This window comes from Alosa sapidissima, chromosome 11 (assembly GCF_018492685.1).
Source record: "Alosa sapidissima isolate fAloSap1 chromosome 11, fAloSap1.pri, whole genome shotgun sequence".
Lineage (NCBI taxonomy): Eukaryota > Metazoa > Chordata > Actinopteri > Clupeiformes > Clupeidae > Alosa > Alosa sapidissima.
This window is the reverse complement of record NC_055967.1, coordinates 7,300,490-7,315,665: the sequence shown is the minus strand read 5'-3', so window position 1 is coordinate 7,315,665 and position 15,176 is coordinate 7,300,490. Positions and strand designations below refer to the sequence as shown.

Below are 15,176 nucleotides of genomic sequence, written 5' to 3'. Positions count from 1 at the left end.
ATGATTTTTTATGGTTTCCTATGACAAAAGCCAAGCCTTTAATACAAGATACTAAAAAAGGTTTAGGGATTTTGTGAATCGCACACATCAAACACAATACAATGCTACCAATGCACAATCATATTATTTATTTAAAAAGTAGTATCCCTCAACACTGAACAGATTATTTTGTATACAATTCCATCTACCACACATACTCTGACATTAAGTCACTGTCAACAGGTCATCCAAATAAACAATGTAAAAAATAAATCACCATCAACAAACAAGAACAAACAGTGTTTTACAATAAAATATACAATATATTTGTACACACATACAGTATATGCTTCTTACAGGACCAAAAATGTACAAAAATGAATGCAATGCATGTTTTCATGTGCCTGCATCATGTCTACATTCTTTTGCATTCTTCACATTCCCAAGTTCCTCTCTAGCCCTATGCCATGTTTACTCCACCATAGCCACCACAGGCTTTCCTCTGTGATCAACATGCACAGTGCTGCTACAACATATGAATGTTGAGGTTCTCTATTAAACACGTAATGTGAATATACCGGCTGTGTTAACTGTTGTCTAGAAACCATTTGCCTTATTCGTGGTTATATAGGCTAGTATAATACAACCGATAGTACAACCAATGTAAGGTTTTACTGACCCCCCGGTTAATGTTATTGCAGTAGTCGTACAACCAATGACAGGCAGATATAAGTGCTGTCACTGACATTCTTTGTATCAAATCCATTTAAGGAGTGTTTTTTGACTTTGGAGTTTTTAAATCCTCATTGGAATAGCTGTGTTAAAGGGATATTAAGCAAATAATTACAAAGTTATTAGGCATGGACAGTTTATCTTAATGCAGTTTTAACTATTGCGCAAGTTGTGCACAGAAAGTGAACAGTGGCTGTTCTTCCTGCCATTCTTGTGGCTCTTGATTAGGATCTGATCAAGTAATGTTGTTGACTGTCAGCTACAACCTAGTTTCTTTCTAACCTTTCTAACATCTGTCAGTCTTTCCAGTCAGTATCATTCAAAAGGTGGCCTTCAACAGGATCCCTGGACCCTGCCTATATCAACATGACACCCTAGCCATTCATAAGAAGTATTCCTTTTTTGAATACTAACAACTAATCACTCAATCGACTTTTTTTGATGAGAGCATCAAAGGCATTGGTTTGTTCTTACAGGTTACTGCTTTTGTCATTAAACAAATGACAAACAAAATAATCATCTGATAAAATGCAATAATAACAGTCATCCCTCATTGACTATATACCTGTCAGTCACATGACATTACAAGCCTAAGGTGATTGTATACTGAAGTTAATGTTAAAAAGATTCCTTTTGAAATGTTACATTTTCAACAAAGTTTCAGAGACAGACATCTAGTGGTGAAGCATAACATTGGCAAAACTAGGGTCATGGGCTACACAGAAGAAGCCCTTTCAACACGCATGCATTCACTGCACTGCCACTTTGAATAAAATACACCATTAGAAGACTAAATCCAGTGTGAAGTGTTTTAAAGTATATAGCCGGTCTGTTCGAGGGGTCTTAGTCCATCCCAGCTCTAGCTGAATTCAGACCTGTGCCAGTGGTGTGTATGGAGCTCTCCAACACCACAGGAGCTTCTTGCTGTGTCCTCAGATCTCTGCTCGGTCAGGACAGTGTCATACTCTTGGCTCCCTGTGCTGGACCTTCCAGTACTGTTCTCTGGTTGGCTGATTTTGTTCTTTACTCCTCTTCAGCCTGAAAACAAGAGGGACGTCACAGAATGAATGCATGTCACAAGCTGGCACTGTAGAAAAGATGCTTAGAATGTCTGGCTGTTTGTTGTTGGAGTTATATGTTACGTGTTGCCTGTTTTGTCATTTCAACCTGCCAACTTACTACCTATTTTGATATACAAATTCTCAGAGTCAAATTCCATCAGTCTCTGCTCCTGTATTTGTTTGTGTGTGTGTGTGTGTGTGTGTGTGTGTGTTTATTTTTTTACTGCGCAGACTCTCTAGACTATACTGACTTGCAGGTGTAGTAGATGATCACAGCCAGCATCACCACGATGAGCAAGACCATGATGACCACTGCTGCGATCATGCCAGACTCGGTGCTGCTCCTAGATTCCAGCAGGAACTGCTCACATCGGCTGCCCTTGTAGTTATCAATGCACCTAAAGAGGCAAAGCAGTCGGTCAGTAAAGAAGTCATGCTTTATTTTGTAATCATGCAAGAATTTTGTCTGAAAAATACTGATTCAGTGTGCAAAGGCCTCAAATCAGGCCAGGATCTCTCACAGCTTGTCCTAATCCTAAGTGAACGTGCTGCAGGGAGAGAGACTTTTTTGACAAACGTACAGCCTCTTCCTAAAGGACACCAAGCAATGAAGCAGGAGAGATGTGAAGGAGAGATGTAGCAGGCAGAACTGACACTTTGGGAGAAGTTATGACACTATACTACATTAGGGACTGAGGGAAATGTTCCTTTTGGAGTAGTTGTCACGTATAGGAGAGCAATCACACCAGTTTCATATACACAGATTAAAGAGGACACTTGGGTAGTAGACATATCTTGATATATGACTACATACAGTGCTTAAACTCTCATATCTGTATAAGGCATGGTGGCTTCACAACAGAATAAATGTTGAATAACTGGGCGAGCACCTGAAAAACTTGAAATTTCACTAGACACCCTGAGAAAACTGAGCCTGCGGGTGCTACTCCCAACCAGCTCAGACACGCCGTGGACAGACATGGCCTTTCTAAGGAACTGTTTGAGTTCTGTACCACAAGCTATGTAGATCAATCTGATATTGAACTAGCTGGTTAGAAACAAAAGTTCTTCCACAGCGTTCTTACTCAAGTTACACAATTCTACATAGAACCATTTACCCTCGAAACACCAAAAGTCCAAAAGAGTCAAATCAGGTGAAACTTTGCTGACTGGCCAATCAATCTTACTAGGGTGAAGCGGCCAACTGACTGTCAGAAAATATGACTGGGAATTGTGTGGATATGCACGTCTATGTAAGGTCCACTTATGTTGGAGCTGACGTTACTGCATTAGAGAATGGGCTTTTTGAGTTTTACTTACCGACAGGTGGGGGTGGAGACAGAGGGGATCTTGTAGCATGATCCCCCATTCATGCAAAAAGAAGCTTCAGATGGATCACATGGGTCTCCATGATCTGGCAAAAAACAAACAAATAAATGCAAAATAACTCTGCACCTTGTATTTATCTTCATGACTTATGACTAAATGCAAAACAAAATGCTCATGAGATAAATGACTCATGAGCATTTTGTTAACCTTTATTTTGTCAATTAATGGACCTTTTAACTTTTTGTTATTCCTTACAGAAGCGTATTGCATTCATGGAAAAAAAAATGGGTCCAGTTTTTCAGAATTAACGAGTTAATTGATGTTGACGTTAATTCAGAAAGACAGTTTTTTTTACATGAATGCAATACGATTCCTGTCTGTCATAGTCTATACATGTATAATATCAGGTCACAAAATATTGGTTAGACAAATTTGTAAAGATGGGTCAGTTTTAGGTCATCAGCATTCATTTTGGTGCTTGGTTACAAGTTGGATACCTGGGCATGTCTCATCCAAGCATTATTTACATTCATAATGTCCTCAGCCTAAGTTTCATTCATCTCAATAACTCAGCTTACCGGCCATCATTGGGATATTATTTTCCTGATTCTTCTTCTTCCAAGAAACTTGCGATTACTCAACCTGGAAATGAAGGACAATTCCAGGAATATGGTGTGATTTCATCGCAAGCTCATACCATAACAAAAGACAAACAAGAAATACTCCCAGACGCAATATTCAACATGAAACATTTTCAGGCAAATGTTATTTATAACTCCCAGTGAAGAATACTGCAACTTTAGTTTCACAGAAAACCATACAGGATACAGGTATAGGTGTTGTGATAAGTTTATTCTCTTAGCATACTAGTAGATGAAAGACTGCAACTTCAGTCAGGAGCTAACAAGGTAATAAGATAGTAAACATTTAAGAATTTAGGATGACTGCCTTTAGATATACACTGAGTTGAAAGTTATCGCCATTAATATGAAGTTAATGTTATGCGTCCCCGTAAGTTGTTGAAGGACAATATGATTTTTTTTTCTCATCCAGTTAGTAAACATCTCTGTCAGACTACAGTCATGTGTTCAAAGATTTATGATGGTTTTTCACTACATTTATGTCCAGCAGTGCCATCATAAACCTTAAGTTAGATTTTTTTTCTTAGTTTCTTTCTTTCAATCTCGAGTTCAGTCCTCCCTCTGAAAGTGTGCTAGAGAAACACAAACTCAATAAAAAACAAAAACATTTATTTCACTTTTACAACACATAAATGTTTCTTACCTCTGAGTAGCAGCTCGTTTTCACGTCTGATTCAACAAAAGCCTTTGGGTGAGTCACTTTGGCTTCTTTAAATAACACGTGTTGTTGGGACACCTACATTAGGCACTTGGATGGTGTGGGCGTGATCCTCTTGAGCAGGAGAAATGTTGTGATTGCTGTTTGTCCACATTGTGAATGGCGGGGATTCTCATTAAGCTTCTGACTAATGTGACAAGAATTTGCTTTAAAGAATGACCTTAATTCTCATCCCACTCATTACCCATGACATGTCTGAAATCCTGACATTTGACATCAGATGTTAGCTGAGCTATTCAGACTGTTTTGAAAGAGGAAACTGTGTCCTGTGCGTGGCCTAAATGTGAAATTAGGTCTGCGTACTCTGTTGCAGCAGTGTCAGGTCTGGCAAAGGAGTGGTCTAGAGATCACCTGTTTCCTAAATGTGACAGTCGACAGGTTTTACGTAGGTAAACACAGGGCCTGGCAGAATGTGTGCTATGCAAGGAAGGAAGAGGACAGAAAGCCACAGCTATGAAAGGAATCATGAGAACTTATCCTGATCCTGGCTTGCTTGTTTACATTCTTTGTTTATGTAACAGTAACTTAAAACCATCAAAGCCACGCAGTAGAGGTACAGTAGCCCTCAAGAAAAAAAAAAATACTGACACCCTTACAATGCAGTCTAGTACTATAAAGCAGTTTGGGTCACTTGAACTCAAAATGCCCCTTCATTTTACAGATATGCCAACAGATAATAGACCTAAACATCACACTGTTGTTTGGTCATGCAGGTTTCTGCCATTTTATGTCATTACATCTTTCCCAGCTTTATTTACAGTTTTTCTCAGTCGCTTTGTTAGGTGCATTTCCCAGATCAGAATTGAAATTCTCAAAACTGCTTGTTGAAATGCCATACCATCTTTTTTTAATACACTTTTACATTTTCAATTGCTCATGTCCTGTTGGTCAAAATACACTATGCCGGTTCCATGCTGAATAGTCCCCATACAACAAATTGGCCTTATTTCATCATTTGAGCCATTACATGCAAAATTGTTGAACTAGCTGTCATGACTAGTTGTCATAGTCTGTCTAGAATATAGGCCTACATATATGTGATCTGACAGACAGGAACGAAAGAGTGTTTTAGGGACCGTTCGTTATTTATAAACGGGGCCACCGGAGGAAAATAGGGGAGGGTCATGTCTTTTTATTCTTTGTTGAGGGGAGGGTCACCTAACTTTTTTTTGTCTAGGAGGGGGGATCACCCATCTTTTGTATTAATGAAAACAGCAAAAAATCAAAGTGGCTTTTTTGATTGTTGATTTCTGTCGCCATATAACGTTCTCTTTCATTCCATAGCTCTGTCAACATTGAACAATGAAAATAAGGGAGATTTCCCGGGTTTCTCACGCAAAATACGGAAAATGTCAACATCCCTCCCCATTAACGTTGGAAGGTTGGAGCAACAAAGTAGCCTACTTTATTCACGCCTAACAGCCTATATCCATTTGGTCAACTTTATCCAGCCCTAAAAAAGCTAAATTTAACTTTGGTTTACCTGTAGTTTACCGTGTAGCCTAGCCTAACTTTAAACAGTGTGCATGCTTATAAAGCATACTTGTGCTTCATTCATCCACACATCCAGCTCCTAACGTTTTGACTAGCATTTCTACCAATTGACCTTGTTCCTGCCCATCTCTAGCTTTGCTGAGCTCCATCCTTTCTGTTAAAATAGGCCCTATTTATTGGTAACCAGCAACAAGTGCAATTTGTTAATCGCTGTCATTCTCTCTCCAACAAAAATGTGTTACGTTCCAAGTAGCAGTGCGTAATTCTGCTTCATAAAGTTGAACAAATACATTGGTCATATAAATAGCCAGTTTATAGTCTACAGTGTAGAGTTGGTAAGTTATGGTAGGCCAACTTGGAGTGAATATACAGGGGGATTTCTTTGGCTCTTAGCCTGGCAGGTGCGCACGTAGACATAGCCTACGGCCGAACACTGCAAGCGACAATGAATCATGCTCTCACGACAACCACGTCGTTAACTTAAATAGGTCTACTGTAGGTTAACATCACTCTGAGTTCGCATTCAAGCAAGCAAAATGATGATTTGAATACATCAGTTTCTCTGGAAGGGCAAGGGGTAACAACAGGACAACAACACAGAGACAGGCCAGAATGCTAATGTTATGAGAGTATTACAGTAATATGGGATATTCCACGGGAAACTATTAAAACGGCAAGACAGCGGGGAAAAGTTAAAATGATAGGCCTAAACCCAGAAAAAGTTTTCATGTTAGGTATTTTTCGGTCCCTGTGATTATTTGTGAAATTGTGCAAACGACCTTTTCAAGTCATTTGAGAAGGAAGGAGTGTAGCCTGCTCCCAAATTGACGCTTGTCTGAGAAATTGAGTTTTGGATAATGTTCAGCTTCGGCAGCTTTGCAATGACTGAGGAAGTCTAGAGACGAGTCCATAGCAACAAGTTCATGTGTTGAATTTGTTATTACCCAGTGTGCTTTGTTGAATGGTCTCAATGTTTTATTGTTTTATTTCATGTGAATACTTACTAGAGGAGTAACTTATTTCAAGTAGCCTAGGCTAATGCAGTTGCAGGAAGTGTGCATTTAGTTTCCATGCTTATTGTGTTTCCACAACAATGTTAGTGAATAAATCTACTGAAATGGCCACCATCTTGGTGAAGTGTGATGTGTAAGATCAGAAAGCAGAGGGTGAATTTAGAACGATAGCTTACGTCGATATGTTTTCATAGCGCTTTATAACGTGAGCGGAAGGTATCGACAATTGGCCGGGAAGGGTCATGTCTATTGTTGAAAACACTGCTGGAGGGTCGTTGAAAATTATTTAGCAGGCAGGTGAGGGTCATTCAACTTTTGATTGAAGCACTCAAAATCCCTCCGGTGACCCCGTTTATAAAGTACGAACGGTCCCTTACTGTATATTGTTTATTTTTAATGTGCACAGTGCTCTAAAAGCCTTTGTTTCCTTATACTGCCACAATGTCTGTCAGTAAAAACTTAGAAACATATCCACGCTCTTGCAATCGACCCCTCCACACAAAATCATGTGTAACTTTATAGTTTTGAAATAGCTATGCTACATAGAAAATAGGCATGCCTTGCACATTGATCATTAGAAAATACTTACAAACTGCCATATTAACAACAAGAGAAAAGTTTGACTATCTTTGACATAAACAATGGCGTAAGGACTTGTAATTGTGATGGCACTGACAGTTTAATTGGTAGGCCTATAAATACTAACTTTTGAGACATAGACTAAGCAAGGTACGCTTATGTGGTGCAGTTTGCATTAATTGTTTTGACAAAAGCACTAACTGTTGTGCAAACGTTAGTGATGATTTGAAAAAATGCACCAAAGCGACTAAGATTAATCTCCTGTCCTTCAGTTTGCATCTATGTAAGGCCTTAAGAGGCATGTCAATAAATTCCCCTCTCAACCACATAGACGGGGAAATTCATGGCTCGGGTCAAATATTTATTTTATTTTTGTTAATTTGTTCATCGATGTAACATCACAGTATCCTGAAGTTATTCTCGCTCCCGACAAGTATGATATAAAGACTCAAAGATGTCGGTATATTAACTGATGTCTCCTTTAACCATCGGGTAGTAAAGCTCGTTGAATGACAAACGGTTAAGCCAATTGACAAAAAGAGAAAAACATTTCTTCATTGGAGGCACCCTGGGAAAATGACCGCATATACGCGGAGAGGCTATTCAGACGTAAATGGAATATGAGGTGATTGGAGCAACGTGCGCATTTGGAGGTTATCCCGAGGAACCCCACAAACCAACCGTGAAATCCAGTCTCCTGCGATTCCACACAACGGGACCTATTTATCTCCTGCATCACACGCCTCTGCAAGTCTGTGCTGAATCGGGAATACATATCTAGAGACGGTAGTCTTCGATCAAGAACGCTGTTTCAATGTTCTTTAAGCCTACAATATTTCGTGACTTTGGCAGAGACTGATGATCGGGTCGCACCTTCAGCACCTGGATAGCTCCTGGCTGAGGAGCCGAACAGGGCACATGGAGTCCCTGGCGTGATTGTAGGGGAAGCCCTTTCGCGAGCTGAGCAGGCGCGGTGTGTGTGAGTGTGCTAAATGCCCTCCTCCTGCTCCAAAGATGCCGTTCTCTGGATATTTGGTTAGTCGCAGCTTCTTCACAACATCTTGGTGAAGGATGATGCTTGCGTTACGGTTGATGCTTTTCGGTTTTGCCCTTTATTCGAAGCAGCAACAGCAGCAGCAGCAGCAGCAGCAGAAAAGGCACGGATGCTTGGCAAATGCTAAAGTGCCCAGGGTAGCAGCCGTAGCAGCAGCAGCCTACACAGAGCCATCCCGGAGCTTTCCTTGCACTGGTCATTAGCAAGGGAGATATTACCATCATCATTACGAGGGCAAGGGAGACACTATCAATCACTCAACAATGTAAAACAACAAAGGTACGTTTACTTTCCCATGCAAGCCCATGATAGCTTTTTTTTTTTTTTAGCTTTTTCTTCATAGCATTGTCAGTAATTACCCCTCCTCCACCTACTCTCGCCTCATATTTTACTAATTATCACCGTAATGACCCAACCATAGTCGCCGTGTTTATCCAAAATAAGCGCATCATTGCTGGCTTTTGTAAATTTGGAGAAACAATGCATGTGATTGATTCGATGTCATGTCTTAGAGCCTACTAATAGCTTTAATCAGGACGCGCACTAAAACCAGTAGCCCCTTCTAGGCCGTTTAAAATGAATGAAATGAACAGTGCGTGTATTATTTTAAGAATGATATAGGCGTACTGATCTCCATTACATGTCAGTTTGTTTGGAGCAGAAACTTGAAGGGTTCTGGTCGTTTTCGTTAAAGTGAATCGGGAGTGTTTCGAGCTACTTGTACGGTGGTCTATCTAAAAGCAAGAGCGGAAAAATATTTTTTCCCATAGCCGTGGCGCTTTAAGACATTTTTGGAAGATGGAGACCTGTCATCTATGCCTTGATAAACTGATAACAGTTGGCTACGTTACATTACACAATTAGGGTACTTATGTTTCGCCAGATGGCGTGAGGAGGGTATCTGTTTCTCAGAAGTGTCTTTGAGACTCGCCCATATAACTTGAAAAGCTTAAGAACAATTGTGTTTGTCTTCAGATTATTTTAGCCTTCTCTAGAAGTTTGAATACAATCTTCACAAACAGCCTGCCTCCTCATGAAAATGGACATTGATGTGAGTACTTAAATTATTGCAGCGTAGCGTCTGCAGATTAATTACTTTAAAATATGATTCATCAATACCCCCATATTTCATCAGTGTGTTATCCATATGTCTGATATGTGCACATGTGTGTTATAATATGCAGCAAAATAATTGAGCATAGATATGCAAAATATAATGTTCTTAGGTAGGTGTTGTAATGTACAGTTGCTTTGTTACAAATACCCAATGTCTTCTACTGAAAAAATGACTCCCTGACTCCCTGCTAATCTTCTCATTATAGAACTTAAATGTTAGATATTTTCCCCCTCCTCCACTGTTTAGCATGTAATTGAGATGGAAGATCAGATTCCGGCCCCTTTTTGACCTGACTTGATTTGTCCTCCATCATGCCTCTGTTGCGCAGTGGTTCTCTCAGGTACTCTCTCAAATGTCTCATACAAGTTTGAGAGATCTGTCCCGCGCTTGGCTCATTTGTCAGGTACTGCACCGACTCCACACTATGTCCCTTCTCTCATCCCACCACTGCCACGCCAATACCTCTACAAATGAGAACGTTTCAGTGATGGAAGCGATAGTTAAACAGCCTATGCAGCTCGTTCAGCTTATAGATGTGCCATCAGACCAAGCATGACAGGTTCATCACAGCTTTGACAAGACGGGGGGGGGGGCACAGCGAGTAGGTTGTGTTATTCATTTTGAACTGCTTTGACAAGCAATATGTCTAGATGTGAAAGCCTGTGTGAAAAAGACAGAGCTGTTTTAACAATAATATCCCCTTTCCAAAATCTTGTTATGTTATTAAAAGTAAATGAGGCCTTACAGTATGTTATGTTGCAGGTGTTCACACATGCATACTAGATTCTCGATGGCACAAATGGGTTTGTAAGTGAATCGGTAATGGCTTGAGCAGCCAAAGTGTGAAGATCTCCCTCCCTCCCATTGCTATAGGTCTAATGCAGTCTGCATTCTGTGCTGTTGATTCATTCATATTCCATATATGTAACCATATTCACCATATCTTTATGCTGAGTAAAAGACAGACTAGTGTGTGGTCCACTAATATTGAATGCTATTTTACTTTTTTATGGTAATTTCGAAGTCTATATTTGAATGTTGAATAGACTGCTAATGTTTTTCTAAATCCTCTGAAGATAAAAAAGAATGATATGTATTGTCTAGCTGAAAGTCACCTAGCTGTCCCTAAATCCAGATTGCCTTTTTTTTGTAGGTTTGGTATAAGTGACGCTTCTCCTGCATTGTGAATCAGGAGCTTGAGTCGGGGGGGGATATTTCTGTGGAAATCCAATTGCTGTCTCAAGATACCAACATGAGTCAAAATCAGTGAGTACAACGCGTCTCTCTCAAAGATGTTTTACTTTGTTGTTGCGCTTGAAGACAACCACGGTGTTCAAGGTGCGCTTAAGATAAACCTAGCCTTGCACTGTGCATCCTGTTTTTTTCCCCTGTCTTCATGTCCTTCGTAGTAGATACTCAGTGATCAGCAACTTCTTTCGGAGAAAAAATTATAGCTATTCAGCTTCACCAACAGCAGCTTTTCTGTCTAGTCTTCTTTACTTGATTATAACAAAATCAAGTGTACTTGCTAATTTGGCTGTGTGGGGGCTATAGTAAGATAATGTTACATCTATTATTATTCTTGGAAAATAGAAATGAGCTGAGTTGGTGAAAACCCTGACTACAATTTCAGTAGTTCACATAAACTTGGACAGCGCCTCTGTATAAAGCGCTGACAACACGTCCTCCAAACTATTTGCTTCAGATAGTTGTTGTGGAGTCTGCTGTTGACAGTTTCACTGAGGAGCTCCTTTCGGTGACCTTACACATTACACCAAGGTTAGAGCCATTACGGCTACCTAAATGACTCGCTCTGTGTTTGGACTGTCACACAGCCAGCCTGCCTCAGGTCACAGACGCACACAGCTTTTACTTTGTCTCAGTGAGGGGGCCCCAGTGAGATCAGGGACATGTCAGAAATGCCACTGTATCCAACCCCATCCCCCCTCCACCCCGCACAAACAGACACACAAACACATAGACACACACACACACACACACACACACACACACACACACACACTACATGTTCTGCTGGCAGGTGACTTTGAGAGAGAATCAGCAGCATACAGCTAAGCTGAGCTGGGCTCTAGGGGCTATCACCCCCACCAAACACACACATTTCACACACACACACACACACACACACACACACACACACACGCACACACGCAAACACACATTCACAGACACTCACGAACACAAACACTCATTGGGCTCTATCTTGCACCCCAGCGCAATTGACTTTGTATACTCGCGCTTTTGTCTTTCCTATTTTGCAGTCAGTGCATATTGGAATTTTCCCTCCACAGGTACATGCCTGTAAATTAGGGAATTCAATTGCGCCCACGGGGGCGGTTCAGCGAAAAAGACGGGGCGTGTTCCGGCGCAAACGTTCACTGTTGATATTTTGCAGTTTCAGAAAACAATTCCGCCACAGACCAGGAACTCCCTGGTCTAAAGTCTGTGGCTCAAATTCAGATGCTATTTTAAGGGCGCATGCATGGCCACAGGCCTGCATGAATTAATGCGTTGCACACCGATGACACCCCCGTGCACAGACGGAAACATTCAAAGCCTTGATAATATTTGTCCATTTCCCGGTTTTGTTCGTGCATTGGTCACCTAAAAATTTAGTAGCCTATATATTACAACATCTACATGCAATATCTTTACAACAACAACGCCTAATTACGACCTATTAATTTGGACAACTTTATACAGCCCTATAAAGGCTAAAGTTACCTTTAGTTTTGTTCCAATTTAGCGTTGTGTATGGCTTTAAACATCGCGTGCACTTTAAAGCGATGGTTCGGAGTAATTTCATCCTAGGGTCCTTTGCACAATGACCCCGAGCCACCCTCCCAGAACCTGTTTTCCCTTGGTCAAACCCTGGTCGAGTAGCGCTGTCAGAAACTAATGAGTTTCTGCAGTCGTAATGATACCAACTTTTATCTCATAAATTACCCCACTAATAATGCCCTGAATGGTACGAAACTTCTGCAGTAGTACAACAATGACCTTTAGTCCAATAACGAGGCATTAGAAAGTTTGTAAGTGCACCAGGAGTTTATTTAAATAAGACTTGCCTGATTATCTGCTACTATACCGCTGCGTCAACGTTTCTTCCGTAATTTGGGAAAAGCCCGTAAAAGTCCTGGCAGGAAGCGATTACATCAACGTTTTTTGGTATATCCAGTTTTTAATATTTTTTTTTCCGAAGTGTTTACAACTTAGTGTTAACTAATAATTGTTGCAAACTGGACTACGAACAAAATAATAGTACATTCCTGGATCTACATCCTTATGCATGCTTCCTGCCAGGACTTTTACAGCCTAAGCATTATTCCAGCTGCGCTAAGGTTTTAAGCACCACAATTTTGCCTACCTTGTTGTAGCCCATCTGAAATAACTCCAAGCTTTGCTATGTTCCCTCCATCCTTTCGTTGTTTTCAAAAAACGTTTTATATCCATGATGGCCTTGAAGTTAGTGAATTTGCTTAAATCACCTTATTATGTGCTGTTAACCAGCAACCATAGATAGTACAAGAAAGCAGCAAGTAGCCTTCGCTACAATTTCTGTAGTTGCTGCATCCATTCATTGTTATTCTCTCTCCTGCTCAAACAAATGTTGTGCGTGCATTAAGTTGATGATAACGTGTTCACATATTGTATGATAACGTGTTCAAAAATATTGTAAATAGCCTACTGTCATGCAGTTAATGGGATACTGTGCGGAGTTAGAAAGTTAGGTCAACTTGGAAGCTGTTTCTCGTTGTTAAGTTGCCTAATGGTAAGGAGCCCTTGCCTGTGCTGTGCAACGCACACTTTGCTCCTCTTATCTATACAACGTAGTTCCCATTTCTGCAAACCATACATAATTATAAAGAAAAATATTACCACACGAGGGAAATCAGTGTGGTGTCCATTACAGTAAGATGTGAAAAAATAGGCATAAATCTAGCATACACATTTTCACGAACCATGGATGTGTTGATGACATAAATTAGGAAATATTAGAGGACTTAAGGAGACGTGATGTTGAACTGCATGCCGATGCCATTTAACCCAAATGCCCCAGCAGCAGCACTGGAGAGAAGAGATTAACTGACAGAAGATATGCATTGTCTATAGAGAGGTAATGTTAGATTACATTGTACATTGCAAAAATATCACCATGCATTCATAACTTTGTGATTCAGTGAGAGTGATCCCAAAACATCGGAAAGTATGTCTTTGTAACAATTCTGTATTACATTTTGTCAAGAGGAAAAATCAATAGCTAACTGTTCCCAACTGAACAGTGATTATAGCGCTGTGAACGCTCCTGGCTACGCCTGGCAAATACGCCACCATAATAGCAATCAGCTATGGAACAAGCGTGCCTGTTGTTAAAGGGAATGTGAGATGACGCTCGGATTGGTTTATTGCACGTTACGCCCAAACCACACTCATGATTAATGTAGCTACTTCAGACCATCCCATTTTAGATTTGCATCTGGCGCAACAGTCAATTATCCCGCCGGTAAAATAACAACAGCGCCCAAGATCCGCCTACAAAGTCACTTGCGTTTTGCGCAAAGACACTTCCGTTATAGACCATTAAAATAGAGCCCATTGACTCACTCACAAACATATACACACACTCACTTGCTCTCTCTCTCTCTCGCTCTCTCTGTCTCTCTCTTTCTCTCTCTCTCTCTCACACACACACGCACACTTTTCTCCCCCACCAAGAACCTGTCCAGCAGATGGCTCCCCCAAATGGCTCTCTGCATCCCAATAACAGCGCTGGACTGGGGAGAGCGGAGGGGGGTGGGCCAAGGTGAACCAGAGCAGGTCCTCCGAGCTGAGGACAGAAGCAGAGACACAACCGGTGGTCGGAAGAACTAGTATTTAGAGCTCCAGTCTACGACACAGGCATTTAGGCATAACCACTGACATAGTAGTTGTTTGATACATGTTGTTTTGTCACACGTTGGAGAGATTTTTATGTGCACTCTGTCATAGTCAGGTGTGGTAGTGAGGAGTGAAAACTCCTGAAGACCCAGCTCTTCAGAGAACATCTCCTCTTGTAGCACTACTAGTCTAGTTGACTACAACTAGTCTTGCTGATCGTAGCACTTACCACCTGACTAGAACTGACACTTGACTGTTTGAAAACAGCACTCACTGATGCACTTATTCTTATTGTACTCTACCTTTTTGAATTGTTGAGAGAATCGCTTTACAGTAAAAAGCTTAAACTGTTGGCTTAAAAAGCCATGTTTTTAGTCGCTTTAGTGCCATCCATGCACACTGCGCAACATCACTTGATTCTTTACAGTCAGGGCATGTGATAGTCTATGTGAGAGGGTAATGATCAGTTTGTCCTAAAAGTGTCCTAAAAGAAGTTTTAGTCCTGAGACTGTTGTCCTGGCAACTGTTTATTTGGAGGGTCAGTAAAGAATGAGTTTTGT

At 40.7% G+C, this 15,176-nt stretch overlaps 2 protein-coding genes across 5 annotated transcripts in view; one reads left to right on the top strand and one right to left on the bottom strand.

Annotated features, from left to right (window-relative positions):
• Positions 1–113: 113 nt before the first annotated feature.
• LOC121724572 (pro-neuregulin-4, membrane-bound isoform-like) lies at positions 114–4,722 on the bottom strand. The gene is made up of 5 exons (XM_042111236.1): positions 4,386–4,722; positions 3,680–3,743; positions 3,093–3,186; positions 2,024–2,170; positions 114–1,749 (listed from the first exon to the last, which is right to left on the bottom strand). The coding sequence occupies exons 2-5, from the start codon at positions 3,687–3,689 to the stop codon at positions 1,671–1,673; spliced, it is 330 nt and encodes a 109-aa protein (XP_041967170.1). The 5' UTR covers positions 3,690–3,743; positions 4,386–4,722; the 3' UTR covers positions 114–1,670.
• A 3,312-nt stretch (positions 4,723–8,034) lies between these two features.
• Positions 8,035–15,176, top strand: part of tmem266 (transmembrane protein 266) — a 70,750-nt gene continuing 63,608 nt past the window's right edge. For 2 of the 4 annotated variants that reach the window (XM_042111076.1, XM_042111072.1), the window contains exons 1-3: positions 8,036–8,879; positions 9,576–9,651; positions 10,871–10,983. In XM_042111076.1, coding sequence (XP_041967010.1) covers positions 10,970–10,983 — 14 coding nt within the window. In that variant the 5' untranslated portion in view covers positions 8,036–8,879; positions 9,576–9,651; positions 10,871–10,969. Of the gene's footprint in view, positions 8,880–9,575; positions 9,652–10,870; positions 10,984–15,176 lie in introns of all 4 variants that reach the window. The other 2 variants (XM_042111074.1, XM_042111073.1) reach the window with 2 other exon arrangements.